Below are 17,208 nucleotides of genomic sequence, written 5' to 3' on the forward strand. Positions count from 1 at the left end.
TAAAGGGTAATTGCAATATTACTTAAGAACCCTCTTGGCCCCAAATTTGAGGGACCAGTCCCTTTTTCTTAAAATCAAACGAAAGCCCTTTTTAATCTGAACAACTTTAGCATTACATGTCTTAACAAAATATTTACACATTAAAAGCTAGGGCCGAAAATGTGCGAAAATTTTGTGAAAAAAATTGGTGCCAATTTTTTAGCTCGGGCGAGCTTCGCCGCCTTGCGCATTTTTCAAAAAATCAAATAAATAGGATCATCTACAGACATTCATCTACTATCCCTGAAAGTTTCGCGTTTCTATCGCAATTAGTTTTTGAGAAGTTATGTGGACAAAATGGGCCCTAAAAATTCACTAAATCCTCAAAATCTCGAACCGGAAGTGACGTCATCAGCTAGAAATTTTATAATATTAAGTACGTTTGATGCTCAATATGTTCTGTTAATTTCATGCAAATCGGTCGAGTAGTTCACGAGAAATAGCGTTCGAAAAAAGTCAGGAAAAAAATAAAAAATAAAATAACTAGAGCAAAGCTCGTTGCAAAGCAAAAACTATTTTGCAAAGCAACGAGTGGGTCTTCCGATAATGTTGAAATTAAAGCTAGAAGTTCCTGTAAGAAGCAGAGTTCTTAAACCAATAAACATAAGTTACTACGACAAAATGAAAAAAATCAAATTATTCTTGGTATGAGATAACAAAATCCAAATGATTATAAGCATGAATTAACAAACCTTATCGATTTCAAGCACGACTTAACAAATACAAATCCGAATATGTAAAAGTACGATTTAACAATTATCGATTAATTTTAGATACGAGTTAGTTTAACTCTTAACAGAAAACTATTTTCTTAACCAAAAAAGTGGAATCAAAACTCCCGGAAAAATCAATTTTTTAACCATTTATATCTCTGTAATACATCGTCCGATTTTAGACCGGGTTTCAGTTTTAAATTATAAATAATAAGCTCTTATTTTCTGCTTTATGATTTATAACAGACTATCGCTAAAAAAATAAGTTATAATGAAAAGACTTTGTAATCCTTTTGGCCCCTAATTTCGTAACATATAACTTTCATATGGTACCGTATAGATAAACAACTGTACAATGAACATTTTTGCTTCTATAATTGATAACAAATTATTTTTCAGTAAAGAGTTATTATTAAAAGACTTTAGAGCCCTCTTGGCCCCTTTTTTAAGGGGCCAGTCCTTATTTCTTGATATCAAATAAAATGTCTTGTAAATAAAAACACATTTTGTTCATCAAGTGTTCGGAAATTGTTGACCGCTCTGAAGATATCTGAACAAATGTGTTTTAGGGGCTGACCCCTAAAATCCTTACTGGGGCCACCAACAAAAATTATTTAGGTAGCATATTGTTAAGAACATTATTCTAAGCATTTTTTGTTCTATAATTCTTATCATAATATTTCTACTTTTACTAGATATTAAAGATCAAAGGTTTGGACTTTTAGCCCCTTAAAACCCCTTATTACGTAATATATGACTTAGGTATACTTTTGTATACATTAACAGCTGTACAATGAACATTTTTGCTTCTATAATTGATAGCAAATCATTTTTCAGTAAATAGGCATTGCAAAAATACTTTAGAGCCCTCTTTGCCCCTAATTTGAGGGGCCAGCCCCTTTTTTCTTGAAATCAAACGAAAGTCTGAGTTAATTTGAACAACTTTTGGTTTACATGTCTTAACAAAATATTTACACATTAAAAGCTAGGGCTGAAAATGTGCGAAAAATTCGTGAAAAAAATTGGTCCCAATTTTTGACCTCAGGCGAGCTTCGCCGCCTTGCGCATTTTTCAAAAAATCAAATTAATAAGAACATCAACAGACATTCATCTACTATCCCTGAAAGTTTCGCGTTTCTATCGCAATTAGTTTTTGAGAAGTTATGTGGACAAAATGGGCCCTAAAAATTCACTAAATCCTCAACATCTCGAACTGGAAGTGACGTCATCAGCTAGAAATTTTATAATATCAAGCACTTTTGATGCTCAATACGTCCTGAAAATTTCATGCAAATCGGTCGAGTAGTTCACGAGAAATAGCGTTCGAAAAAAGTCAGAAAAAAAATAAAAAATAAAATAATAATAAGGAAAAGAAACAATAGAATAACAAGAGGGTCTTCCGTCGGAAACGGAAGACCCTAATGAAAAAGAATCCGAAGAAAAACAATAGGGTCTTCCGTTGGAAACGGAAGACCCTAATTAATCACTTCTGTAGTTTTTCGACATGGTTTTTCGTTTCATTGTGGAAACGAACTCATTGCTGCGTCCGCCCCCCCCCCCCCCGCCTTCCTCCTGCCCCACTGCCCACTGCGCTGGATTTTTTTAAATTGGCGAAAAGATATCCCTATCTGTCGAAAACCATTTTTTGGTGACTTATGTTACTTCTTATGTGTAACATTTTCTCCTTAACGTATTTCACTTTCCCACTCGTTTGTTTATTCGGTCAGTCTGTGTAACAAATGTAATTAGGTCCCCACGTGCGACTGAAAATCTTGTGTCGCTTCAGCGCACACAGCTCGGAACATATGTAGCCTCAGGTCATCAATTTTTATGTAATTGAGTAGCAGTTGGAAGGGTGCTTTCACTACAGTGGTCAATTGTTAAACAATAAAACTATTGATCGAAGTCAATCATCGTATCATGAAAGGTGCGAGATCGTAGTCTGAGAATGTGGCTAATAAATTAACCTGTTGAACACGCTAAACTTCTCAAGTTGTGAACAAAATTATGTATAATATATTATAACTAAATGATTGAAGTCAAAGGAAATGTTGTTCTTGGGATTAGAAATTATGAAATACGAATACAATTTGCAATGAAATCGTTCGCCATAGAAATCATCAAAGTACTGCAAGTGTCGACAGATTTCTTGTTCTTTGAAAGACATTGATATTTCACTTGACTAGCAGACTTTTTTATAGCGAAATATCCAAATATATATGCGCTTCTCTATGTTACACTTACAAGAGATAGATACGTGTTATTGGGGATTTATTTATTGCTAATTGTATGAAAATTGATAAAAAAAACAACCTTTTGATTGAAGTTGTATAGTATGAGGTTGTAATGCATCTTAACATACTTACAAGTTTAGCAACAGCCAGTGGAATACTAATTTTAAGTGAAAAATGAATATCCAATGTATTAAAATACAAGATAAATAGCTTCCAGAAATATAATTATATGTATGTGTACATGAAGGTTGCACCCTCATTTGTATTGCTGTAGGTGAGGGGGTAAAGATGTATCGATGTACATACAATGTATGACTGTACATGCAGATTCAGGACCGTGGCTACAGATGATACCCATTGACAGTCTTTCAATACATCTATGCACATTTTGACCTAGAAACTGACCAGTTTCATAACTTCTTCAAATTTCTCTAACACGGACTGTCTAATTCCTTCCCAGAATTCCAATTTATGCAAGCGAAATTGAAGTTTTATTCAATTTAATTTGTCAACCCACAGACATAAAAATTAGGATTTTGCAAATTATAGCATCGTCGAGTGAAGTAATATTCATTTCTGTAAATAAGGTTATATAATTTCACGTTACATAGCGTTGTCTCTATGAATTTTGTGTACAATTTAGATGTGGGTTTTTTTGCATAAATTCTCCTGCTGATCTTTGATTTTGAATGCCCAAGTCTACTCGTATCATTAAATAATATCAGACGACACACACTTCCATATGGAAAAGTTTAGAAATGCCATCAATTTTGACTAATTACTAAATTTTGACAGCACGCAACAATTTCAAATTTGCACACAGTCTTCTGAAATATAGAAAGATTTAAATTCAGAAGTTATCTTAGAGAAATGTTACGTGTTTTGAAGGTGGGTTCATTTAAAAAAAAAATACAATTCCCGACATGAATCATGAGTACATGCCGTATTTAACAATGCTTGCTACCCTTTGAAAATTTAACTCGCCATTAAACATCTCATTGTTTAAAGAATTTTTAAAAACGATTACCCAAACTGTGTTTGACAAATAGTTTTTCTGAAACATTTTCTTGTCTTTTTCAAAACACGTTTTTTATAAAGGCTTTCAATAGCTGCAAAAATGTAGCCCTCTCCCGATTTTTTTTGGGGAGAGGGCTACAACTCCATAAGATCTCCGTAATGATGCAAGAGCGGGGGTGATTCAATCCCGCAAAGATTTCGTCTCAAATCGTTTATAAATGACAATAACATTTGCATTTCTTACCTGAACTCAAACGTTGTAGATGTCTATGGCATAAATTAATCCAAAAATATCAAGTATAGTCCATCTATCGGTTATTTTCCGTGTATGTCAACAACGAAGTTGAATTTGTCCGCCATGTTTACTGACCTTGACCGGTTTTATTTTGAAACAGCCAATGAGAAATCAGGAGCGGATCTTGGACTAAATATAGGAATTCCCCTATTTTAAACATAATTAACGCGGTAAATATGAATTTTCCATTATATACCATTTTCTTAAATGATGTTTTAGTGATATAACGAGGTAAGATCGATTATTTACACTGGCATTCACGTTATTAATCCCATCAAAACTCCAAGCGCACATCCCATAAAATCACTCGAGAACTGTCATGGCTGCTAAAAAAAGACGACTGGTAAACAGGCTGATGTGTTTTATCTGGTTTTGATTTATATACACTTAATTTGTTCAAGCTGAATCAAAAAATCATTTTATCTAAAGGAAGTCAAATATAAAATCGATCTTTTCAGACCGAAGTCAGCAGCATCAAAAATTATTTTTGCACCATTGGATCCTCTGGAATTGTAGCCCCCTCCAGTAAACATCAGATATAAAAAAAACGGAGAGGGCTACATTATTGCAGCTTTCAAAAATAACACAATTTTATAACGAGAGGAGAACACAAAGTTTAGTCATTATAATCGTTTGACACCAAATCATATCTATTTTCAACTTGCAACAACAATGGAAGACCTACTCGTGGTTTTGCCACGAGCTCTGCTCTAGTTGCTTTTATAATCTATTACAAAACACCCATCAGTAAAGAGCTATATATAAAATACTTAAGACCCCTCTTGGTCACTTATTCTAGAAACAGGTTCCTATTTCTTAGAACTAAATAAAAGGTATTTAAAAACCAAAAACATTTTATCCAACAAGCGTTTAAAAATTGGTTATTGTTCTTAGGATATCTGTGACATAACGTTTTTTGGACCGACCCCTATTCTCCTTTTCGGAGTCTTGTAATGAATTTTTTATGGTTGAATATTGATCAGTACACCATTAAAAGCACCTTTACTTCTGTACTGCTTATCAAACTACTTTTCATTAACGAAATATAGGTGATTAAATTTTAGATATTCTTACCCCTAAAAAACCTAGTTACGTAACACATGAGAAAACAATGAAATTGTATGGTACATAACAGCTAGCTGAACAATTCTGTTTATATAATCGATAAAAAAAATATCATTAGTAAAGAGCTTTAGATAAAAGACTTTAGACTTCTCTGGATACTTAGTGTTAGGGGTCAATCCCTTTTTCTAATGTAAATTGAAGGGTCTTGTAGATATTAACTTCTATTACATTACATCTTTCAGCAAAATATTTCTCAGAGAAGCAATAAACAAAAAAACAATAATAATAATGACTTTTTTTAAGTCTTGATTTTCGGGACCAGACGAACTTCAACGCTTTTTGAGACTGACATGAAGGCCAAATGACACATCAAACTCTATCCTATCCTATACTATACTATCCTATCCTTTACTGTCCTATCCTGCATCCTTTAGCCAATCATATTCGAGTAAAACTTTCAGAGTGGTTTTGCGAAACAAACACTAATTTAAAAATACATTTACTTCATCAATTTGATTTTTAATACAAAGTAAAATATTCAAAAATTAATAATTATGTTTTGTAGAAAATAAAATTTACAAAGCGGTAAAGAAAATTGTTGCGCGCTACATTTTTGTAAATTCGGAAACAGTGTAAATATGGAATTAAGGTAAAAATTTGGCTGTATGATGCAGAAATCTTTGTTAGAAGTAAGAATTTCTAATGTTTCTACATAAAAAGACATAAAATGGACACAAATTTTGCAAATTTCTAGCCAGTGACCTTGACATTGTTCGAATAACCTTGAATCATGGTCATGACACACTCTCAGGTCATAAGCAATCTGTGTAGTAAGAACTTCCAGAGTTTCTCCATAGATATAGACCGGACACGAATTTTGCACAGACAGACAGATGGACGGACAAGGTGATTCCTTTATAAGCCAGCCCCCCCCCCCCCCACCCCCAAAACAAATAAAATCGTCGTTTGCAGGGGGTATAATAAAGATTATAAAAAGTCATAAACATTAGAAAGGTATATAAATATTCTGCTTTAAGAGGCGCATTTGATTATATTTATGCATAAATCTAACGTTGTTTACTTTGGATTAGTCAATGCACGGAAAAATAAAAGTTAAAAAAAATCGCTTCTTTGCGCTGTCATGATGACTTAATAATTTCTGTAACGAAGGTCCCTATTCACTTGACGCAACTTATATATCCACACACTCACCAGTTGGGGAATAATATTAGTTATGTGTATGAACGGGGCTTATTCCGGGTTTTGTTCATGTATTCAAATACCAAACACTTAATCGGATATGGAAATCGCATTTCTCTCTAATAGGATTTCAAATAATCTTCACTTATTTATGATTAAACTATAGATATTAATTACTAGTTGCGTTTTGACGTCTCGATATTTTGATAAAAATAATATTTCGATGTTTACATAAATTTCGGTCGACTTTTCTAACGTTTCATAGGAAATTGCATCTATATATTTGGAAAATATCCTCTATCAGTGAAACGAGAAGAAGGACGCTCTAGTCTTTATCGCGGTTTGTCACTAATTCTGTCGTTTTATTACCTTGTTCGTTATGGTTTGGCAAATTAATTCAAACTTTCACCATAATACCTTACCGATAAAGTATGGATATTTTTTTTACTTTTAATTAATTACGTAATTACATGTAATATCGAATGGGACTATTTTACAAATGGGTTAGAATAAGGTGGTATGGGACACCTTCATATTGAGACGTACTTTTTATCAAAATAAACAATAAGATCAAGTATAATTTAACATATTTTTTTTTCTTTCTTGAAATTTTACCTTACAGCGAAGCGCAGTGTGTTAATGCTTTCACTATGAATCGGTAAGTTTCAAGTTCGAAAGCCATTGAGGCTTTTGAATTTTTTTCTTTCGAAAAAAACCCACGTTGTTTTGGTCAAATATTCTGAAATTCAAAGTTATAAACCGGTGCGAGTAATTCATATATATATATATATATATATATATATATATATATATATATATATATATATATATATATATATATATATATATGTAGCACATGCTACGTATTACTACATCGCGCAGTCAATACTGTTTTTCGGTTATGCTATATAAGACACACCCAGTTTATGTCACTCATGTTTTATGAAGTCTTTAGGGTTCAAAATTGATTCGTACTGTCATCACAGACAATGCCAGTTAAAAATGTATATATTTTTTTATACAAAAATTTATCTTTTCTTTATTTTTTTTTAATTTATTTATTATTTCACATTTAGTTAAAATTATGGTTGTAAATGTATATTTTTACCTTTCTTCTTGTGTCTTGCCATTGACATTGGTTTTTTGTTGTGATAACCTGACTTGGTGTATTTCCCTACAAAATCATTTCATTGGAGGTTAATTTCACTAAAAGCGAGTTAACAAGCATTCAGAATTATACTTAAAAGTGGGTTTTTAAAAAATACTCTGAGGAGTGAGAGGTTAAACTATATTGATAATTAATGGATTGAGTTTAAGTTATCTTTTCTTTGGCATTTTATGCCCATGAAAATAAATACATGTTTTCAATAACATCATTATAATTACATCATTTATTAAACGTTGCATTGCAAGTATTGCGTGTGTTCAAAAAAGGTAAATATAAACCTAACCTTTGATGAAGACTGTTGTGCGTCAGACATTGGTTGTATCTAGAATATTATATGAACATTTTAATTAAAATAAACTAAATATATATCATGTTCCCACGCAACATTTTAATGGATAAGAAAATGTTCACCTGTGGTAATGGATTTGTTCCTTGTTGGTTCATACTTGTGTTTGGTAAGGGTCCACTCTACAATGTAAACAAAAATATGTTAATTTATTTAAAAATTCACACATATTTTCAGAAGACGATCGGAAATATTTAATCTTAATTTCAAAAGGTCGGATTCTTTTAAAAATGATAGACTTGAATAAAAACAACTATCTCTCAGTTTATGAATAAAAAGAAAGTTTCAAAAACCTAATAGCATACTTACTTTTGGTTTTATTTCAGGAAGTTTTCCATGATGTTGAATGGTAGATTGGTTGTTAGTGACCTTCAGGGTAAACAATATCTCCAATATATATTTGCGATTAATAAACAGTTTTGATATGTTGAAATGAATTTTAAGGTTGAAATTTGAAAAAACAAACATATGCTCTCTTCATGTTATGTATATATCCTTCTTCCGATAATTGATTGATTTTGTTCTTAACTTTCTGAAGGATGCATGCCATTTAAGCGAGATTAACAACAACTGATAAAGCATCAATTACTTTTTTATGCCAATTAACATACATAGCTTCATTTTGCATATCCACCTGCATTTTGTTTATTACATTAAGATGCGTCCTTGGACTCTCAATATGGATTTAAAGTAACAAGTTTAAAAAGTAAATAAGAGACTGGACAAAAAAAGCCATAATACAGCCAGCTTTATGGAGTCAAATGGCAAAAATTAAGACAACTAAACTCTTGTTGCAGAAGCAAGGAAAAGGTCTTCCGTTCTGATATATGATCAATTTAAGTGGAAGACATTGCTTCTCTTACATAGAAACAATAATGGATATGATGTATTAAATATATGAAATATCCAGACGATACTTTCATGTAAATCAACAAAATTGAAAACAAAATAATTTTTTAAAGTACTTTCTGTGAGGTAAAGCCGAACCAAACAACACATGCTAAACATGTGTACAATCATAAGTCAATCTTTCCTCAAAGATTGGTTGTTCACGTCTCTGTCTAATCTGAGATCTCGACAAAACAAGATTTGTTGTCCTTGGACCGGAAAGTGATTAATCAAAAATAAGAGCTAATATTTCTTGTCAATTTGTCTAGTGTACATCACTGTTTATCAGGCTAGAAAAAACAACCAAGAAAGTCATTTATTTTGTTAAAAACATGATTTGTTTGACAGTTGACAGAATAAAACCCGTTAAACACATCTTCAATCAAATGTCTATCGTTCATTAAAGTTTCGCATTTCGATTAATTACAGTGAGTATTATCTCTCGGATATCACATTTGTAAGAAGGAAAGCTACATAAAACATTTGAAATATTTCACCGGAAATAGAATGTGTTTTCTTATATAAGATTCTATAAATGACATATATAAGATTTGATAATGATATATTCATTACAAAAAAACAAGCATTCTGAGAGTTTTGCATAAGCCATACACGTCCCCTACCGGTTTGTTTTATTCTATGAAAGCTTCGAACTATACATCTATTTTAAAACTATTATAAACGAAATGGTATGCTTTAATCAGAGTTAAAAGAAGAGAAGAAATTCAAACTACATAATTGATATCGAAATTTAAAAAAATGGGTAAAATAATACTCTTTATTTTATATCCTGTAATTTCGCCAAATTCATAAAGTATTTGCTGGTAGAAATTTGTGAAAACAATGCACTTTTATGTAGAATATTATTTCATACTGTCTTCTGTTCCCCGAATCAAAAGACCAACACGATAACGAACCCCATTGATATAATACCAAAAAAACCTGTCGATTAAATTTACAACGCTTGACACTTTTTTACAGTTCTTATTTGTTTGTTAGAAACAATAAAAGGAATGGCACAAGTAATGCACGATATTATTACTGACTACATCCTTTCCTCGTTTATTCAATACACACCGAATCCGATAACGACCCCGAACATTAAAAAACTGGATTATAAAAAATTAATTTTCTAAAAAATATGCCAACCAGACGCTACAAAAGAGATATATTATACTATATTGCTTATCAATTTAACTAAAATTCTTAAAGAAAAACAGTTAAATATATATATTTACATTTTCCGGTGTCTTTGCCTGTGATAACACTACGTATCAATTTTGTACTATGCAACCCACAACTTTAAATGACGTGTAATTTGGACGCCAGCGGGGATTGCTTATCTATACTACTATATTAAAATAATAGATTCGAATTTTCGGGCTTTAATACCGATAAATCGGAAGAGTACTATCTTTTGTTTTCTATGTTAAAACATCATTGGTACTTGAAAATTACCAATTTTTTTCTCAATCAAGCTTCGCTAATTAATGATCAACGAAAAGTCCTTTAGAAAATCCGGAAATTGTCTGGATATATGGATTTTACAATCGTTTGCATGCGAATTACATTCACGCTAAATCAAGGTATGCTCTTTAGTTTATGTTTCCGCAATATCACATTTGTATGGATAAACTCGGAAACGATATTACAAATACTGAATTGTCATGTATTCTGTTCATCAAAGAAAATATGGGAGATAACTCTAATTCAGTGTATATTTAATATGAAAAATCCCGAAAGTTCCAAATGTCTACTTGGTGTGTAAATTCGAAGCGAGTAAAATTTTTTTCCAGTCTATGATTCTTTATTTATATAAATTAAATTTTTGGGTAAAAGGTATTATCAGCCTCAAAATGGTTTTTTTTTTAGATAAATTGACTGTTAATTTCAGTGCAGCTTCATTATTTCCCCCAAAATCGTTTCGGAGTGATTCTGCAATTTATTGCTACATGACTGTTAAATGGGAGGCATTTTAACTGTGGTGAAGGCCTGTGCCGAAACACAGTTAGATTATTCTAACTACGCAGCGTGTAGTGGAATTAATAGCATTATCGTAGGTGTAAAGCTTGGTTGTGTAAATATCAACAATACGGTGTGTTGATTTATCTATTTCGTAAATGTCCTATATCATATGCAAAGTCAACCCGTGCACGCACGGGTCAAAGTCTACATAGTTTATATTTAAAGATTTAATAGTAAAATGGTTTAAAATTATATAGATATATAAGGAATAAGGAATCATTCTTTAAGTATTATGAGGTGATAATTTTGGTCGGGGCGTGATCAAATCCAATAAAGCCCGAAGGGCTTTATGATAGATTTGATCGAGCCCCGACCGAAATTATCACCTTATAATATTCAAAGAATGATTCCTTATTACTTATATTTACATAATTTTAGGCAATCGTCCGATTTTTAATTTAATATAAATAAGCAAACCCCGCTGACGCCTCAATTTGGCGTCATTTGTATTATGGGTTATAGAGTACAAAATCGATACGCAGTGTTATCACAGGCAAAGACACTGGAAAATGTAAATATAAGTAATAAGGACTCATTCTTTGAATATGATGAGGTGATAATTTCAGTCGGGGCGGGAGCATGATCAAATCTATCATAAAGCCCTCCGGGCTTTTTTGGATTTGACAACGCCCCGACCCAAACTATCAGCTCATAGTACTCAAAGAATGATTCCATATTCCTTATAACTTAATTAATTTGTGTGACTTCTTCCTGTGAGGACCGGAAGTAGCGGTCGAAAAATGAAACACTTTAAACCCACCTTCCATCAAATGTCTATTATCCAAGTTTCGCGTCTTGATCACTTACAGTCTCTGAGATCTCGCGTAAACAAATTTTGTTTTAAAAAGGCTACCTGAGATATTTGAGATTACTAACCAGAAGTAGATTTTTTTCTATACTTAACATCGGATAGACGACATATGTAAGGATTTATACTTATATCTAAATTTCATGTAAAAACAAATGTTGAAGTGCTTCCAGTGACGACCGGGAGTAATGACGAACCAAACAAAATAGCTATAGATTATACACAACTTCAAGTATGGGTATATCATGCCTCAAATTCTAGATCCTCAAGTGCTTATCGTGTGTGAGACCTCGTTGGCACAAGTTTTTTGTCGCGGGACAGAATACGGACGACCGAAAATAAATTTTGGGACAAAACCTCGGGATACATGTATTATTATTTTCTATCATCCCTGAAAATATCAACAAAATCTTCCCAGCACTTTGTGATAAATCTTGTAGACAAAAAAGGGAAACACTAGACTATTGTTGCTATAGCAGCAAAGACGTCTTCTGTTCTTATAAATAAGTATTGATCTGTTTAGAAAAATCTCACCGAAAGTAGATCGTTTTTGTTTATTCAACATTGCATATATGGTTTTTGTCAAGATTTATATTTATGTATTCATTCTATGTAAAATAACTTTATTAGGACAAACAACTTTTGGAAGTGCATGAATATACATAGGGCTATCATTCCAGAAAGTTTGGTTGTTCATGTTACAATTTCTGAGATCTCGTGTAGTCGTTTTTTTCTATGTCTCGGGACAGGAAACGGACAAACAAAAGTGCTCAGTAAAAAATAAATGCTTGTATTTCTTGAACTTGAAACAACAGCACTCTATTGCTAATCAATTTGACAAACATTGTCAAAGAAAACCTGTTTAACTTATAAACAAAATGAAGTGTTTGAACTCTTTCGGTGACGACCGGAAGTGACGGCCGACAAAATGAAAAAAATTAAACACATCTTCTATCAAATGTCTATCATCCATGTACGTTTCGTGTCTTGAACACTTACATTCTTTGAGATCTCGCGTGTACATAATTTGATTGAAAAAAAACCAACTACCTGAGATATTTGAGATAGCTCACCGGAAGTTTTTTAAATTATTCATTTGTTTTTGACATTTGTAAGGATTTATTCTTATATTTCAAAACAATACAATTTAAACACTTCTACAGCTATAGGTTTATATTCCCAAAAAGTTTGTTCAAGTCAAGTTCTCATTGAGCTTTACGTAGCGGGACAGGAAACGGACGACAAGAAATGAATTTTATAAAACTGAAAAAAAACCACATGTAGATATTATCCTTCTTTACCATTCCTGAAAATGTCAAGAAAATCTATCCAGCCATTTCGGAGAAATCTTATGGACAAAAACGGGGAAAAATAAGAAGAAACAAACAAACAAAGGAAAAAAACTACAATCGCTGAGGTCTTCTGTTTGAAACGGAAAACCTTGAATAATAAGAAACATTATCATCACTATAAAAAAAAGTGGTCAATAGATTCAGTTTATAAGGCCTTTTGACTGTTAGTTTCACCAAAATGAAAACACCGGAATTTAATAACTAGTGCATATAGCACATCAACTGATGTGAACGGCAGTAAAATATGTATAAAATGACAGTAAAACACGTTTCACAATAATTTGATTTTCAAATGACAATAACTCAAGTTTTCTTCACACAAAAAGAATAGAAGGAAAATGTACGTTTGCTTACTAAGTAAATACAATTAATGAAATATATTTCATGCTTTCTTTTGATTTGCAAGGTATTCTAAATATAGAGTGCAAAAAATGACGTTGCGTTACGTAAATGCGGTTGCCCTGGGTCTATGGACGTGCAAAAATTTGTCAGCTTGCTCAAACGGTGCCATGGAGTAGACAATTTTTACACTTATGATTTTTATTCTGGTATACTTTTTAGACAATATTCAAGGGTTTACATATTTTTCAAAGGAATCAGAATTAATGTCTCACTAATTTCCAAAACAGCACTCGTATAATTAACTTACTTTTAAGTATCTATATCCGACACTTTATTTAGTTTTTCTTTTCAGATCTAATTCTTATTCAGAAGTATATTATCTTAAGATCATTTTGAGGAACCTTGATATTTCTTCTTATTTAGGAAATGAAATTGAAAAGATGTATATTTACCAGCATATAACACTAGCAGGATACTTTGATGTTGTTTTTAGCCAGATACCATGAACTCCAAAAATATCTTTAAAAACTCTGAAAACCAATGCGAACTTAAAATAGTTATTATCTTAAGTTTAGAAGACTGTTTTCGTACTTTTCATTCAGAGCTAAAAAGTTATACTTGGTGTTAAAAAACATACTAAGCAGGCGATTCTTGAACCCTTTGTCCACAACATTTAATTATAGATCAGATAACTCCAAGTTTATTCTTTATTGTAGACTTACTGAACTTAAAAAAGAGTTTTCCCCACATACTAACACTTGTGGCTTGATTAAAGATAAACTTTAGTAAATCAAAAATAATATTGATAGGATGTACAAAAAAATCTCAAACGAAATGTATCACCACTAGATGGGAATTTACCGTAAAGTTTTTTGGGTATTTATTTTTAGTGAAACTGGCAAATATGATGATTATACATTACAAATTAGTAATGAGAAAAATTAAAAGTTCTTATTTAAACGGAATACTAGAAATATCAAGAAATACTTTAAATTAAAAAATATGATTAGGAAAAATAACAGATACTTAAACATTTATTGTCTCGAAAATTAAACATCAAAATTTAATCTTAATTCTATGAAATCAAACGATAGAATTAAAAAGACTTGAAAAATAACTTTTAAAATAATCATTGGGTACCAATTAAGCCCCATTGTTAGCTGATCTATTTTTTTATTCTTATGAAGCAGAATTTATTCAAAAACTTGTACGTGAAATAAATAAATCACTCTCTGTGGCCTTCAACTCAAAATTTAGGTATATCGACGACGTATTATTAATTAACAATTGTTATTCCCATACTTATGTCGACTCGATATATCCCAGTGAAAACATAAACGCAATGACTTCAATTTTCCTATAGTCAACTTTCCTTACTTATTAGCAATATACCTTCATCACTTGCATATGGTGTTTTTGTCTCTCGGTTAATTTGATACGCAAGGGCATGCTCTTCGTATAAACAGTTTATAAGGCGAGACAAGCTACTTACAGACAAGTTGATAAAATGGGACTATCAACAGTCTTGTTTGAAGTCATCTGTTCGTAAGTTCTATGGTCGATACAACGACCTTTGTCAGTCAATACAATCTTCCACTGGGTCGCATGTTGACTGACGTTTTTCATACTAATTGTAAGACCATCATTAATCACCTAACTGTCTACGGACTTTTCCGGTGTTTCCCCCCGATTACGACAAAGTGCACACGGCGGATGTGACCGGTCAGCAGAGGATGCTCATTCCTCCTAGGCACCTGATCCTACCTCTATCCTTTTGGAGGTCCGTGTTGCTCTGCTTTGAATTTGTGTTTCGTTTTATGGATTTTGAGATGGTAGACTGTTTGTTATTGTAATTTTTCATTTGAATGAAGATAAAATTAAGAGAAACACTGCCATTCAAGGAAATAAAAAGCTGGATTTAAATTTGATAGATATTGCAAACTTTATGATATCACTTAAATCAAGTTGGATTAGAAGGGCTTTATTTTAACAGTCAGATTTGAAAAAGAAATGTTTAAAGCTAATTTTGGATAAATATGCAAACACTGGTGAAAATTTGCATTGATTTATCTAAAATAATTATGAAAAATTGAAACAATGTTTGAAAAATTATTAACAATTAGAAGCCATGATTTCTCTTCATCGGTAATCCATTTTTATGGCGTCGAGCGAAGCTCGAAAGCCATCTAGGGATCGTACGTCCGGAAGTTTACTGCAAATTTTTAAGGAGCCAAACAACTCAAATGAGTGCAAAGTTTTCTTACGTGTTTGAAGAAAAACAGATGACATACTTCAACCTCGAGCAGAACTGTACGTCAACAAAACGAGTTGGCTGATACGAAATGGTTGATGTCTTTGAAAATGTTCATATTTTATTGTAAACAATATGTCTGGGTTTCAGCAGTTCAGCGGACGAATACACTTGCACGAAGACATGCGATAGTTAGGCCTACATACTCAATTTGGTTATGAAATACACCAACCTGCAAAACAGATTATTTTGTATCCATATCGAATATTGACAGTGCACAAAAGTTTGATCTTTTAGAAACAAAACTTCCTACTTTGAGCGATAAGTATATCTTCAACCAAAAGTTATTTTAAACCAACTAGTGAACTACTTTTACTTTGTAAACAACGTGAATGGGTGCTTTCTTTTATCTACCCCTGATCATTTCGGCCCGTGTCATTTCGACCCATGTGAATTTTAAACCAAATTGATAATAAGAGACAGTGTGTTTATCAGCAGTATACAAATTACAATATATAGAAATAAACACAATCATAATTCAAATATTTAATTCTATATAAATAGAGAGAAAAATATCTAAAAAAAATTTAACTCCTAAAATATTTCTAAACTTAGATTTTTAATTAACATTCAAATTTTTTTAAGAATTAGGTGAGTCAATTTGTAATGAATTGTAATCTAATTAGTTATGTGATAAAAACATAATTTTTTTTTTATTTTTGAAAGTTGACTTATGTATTTGTCTTTATATTTGTTTTTAAAAAGTAAGTATAATTGATACCAATTTTTAAATGAATGGTCAATAACCAAATCAGATTGATTTTTGAAAATTTAAAAAAATATAACACTTAATTTTAATATTTCTATTATTTTAGTTGACTGCGTAAAATCTATATTTAATTTCATTTTTGTTAAATTGACCGCCCAACTCCATTTTTATAAAATTAATCTCCAGCAAACAACAAGAAAAGTTGGTCTCATGTTAAGTACACACATTACTAAGAGTTACAAAATCATACTTTGTTTTCAGGATTTTTTTTAATCTACAGTACCTAAGTGTGCAATGAAGGAGAACCATAAATAAAAAAAATAAAAAAAAATATATGCATTTTTGTAATAGTGGAGATTATTCTGACTTTTAAAAAATTATTTATATTTTTACTCTTCAAATTAACTTTGTGGCCCTTCAGGCCTTTGATTTGTAATTCTAGAACCCCCCGCCCTTTTCAGCCCTAAGTTAATATGAATCACTATGTTTATTTTTTTTTATTTTTTTTTTTTTTTATATATGTCAATATGATTTTTTACTATTGATGTGGGTTCAAAAAAACTACACAGATGTGTCAAAATTATAGATAGTACTGTCTTTTTTATTGACCCGAGGCCGGAAATAATCTGTTCAAACCGTATTGACTCCGGTATTAGTTTGTACATTATTATTTCCTGTTTGAGGTGCTAACTGGTT

General features: G+C 31.6%; 1 protein-coding gene across 1 annotated transcript in view; it reads right to left on the bottom strand.

The window, feature by feature from the left end:
- Positions 1–17,208, bottom strand: part of LOC105320305 (uncharacterized) — a 42,025-nt gene that overhangs the window by 20,035 nt on the left and 4,782 nt on the right. The window contains exons 4-7 of the mRNA XM_066074362.1: positions 8,387–8,446; positions 8,143–8,199; positions 8,015–8,053; positions 7,672–7,737 (exon numbers count right to left, since the gene is read on the bottom strand). Coding sequence (XP_065930434.1) covers positions 7,672–7,737; positions 8,015–8,053; positions 8,143–8,199; positions 8,387–8,446 — 222 coding nt within the window. The remainder of the gene's footprint in view (positions 1–7,671; positions 7,738–8,014; positions 8,054–8,142; positions 8,200–8,386; positions 8,447–17,208) is intronic.

This window comes from Magallana gigas, chromosome 2 (genome assembly GCF_963853765.1).
Source record: "Magallana gigas chromosome 2, xbMagGiga1.1, whole genome shotgun sequence".
In the NCBI taxonomy this organism is placed as follows: Eukaryota; Metazoa; Mollusca; class Bivalvia; order Ostreida; family Ostreidae; genus Magallana; species Magallana gigas.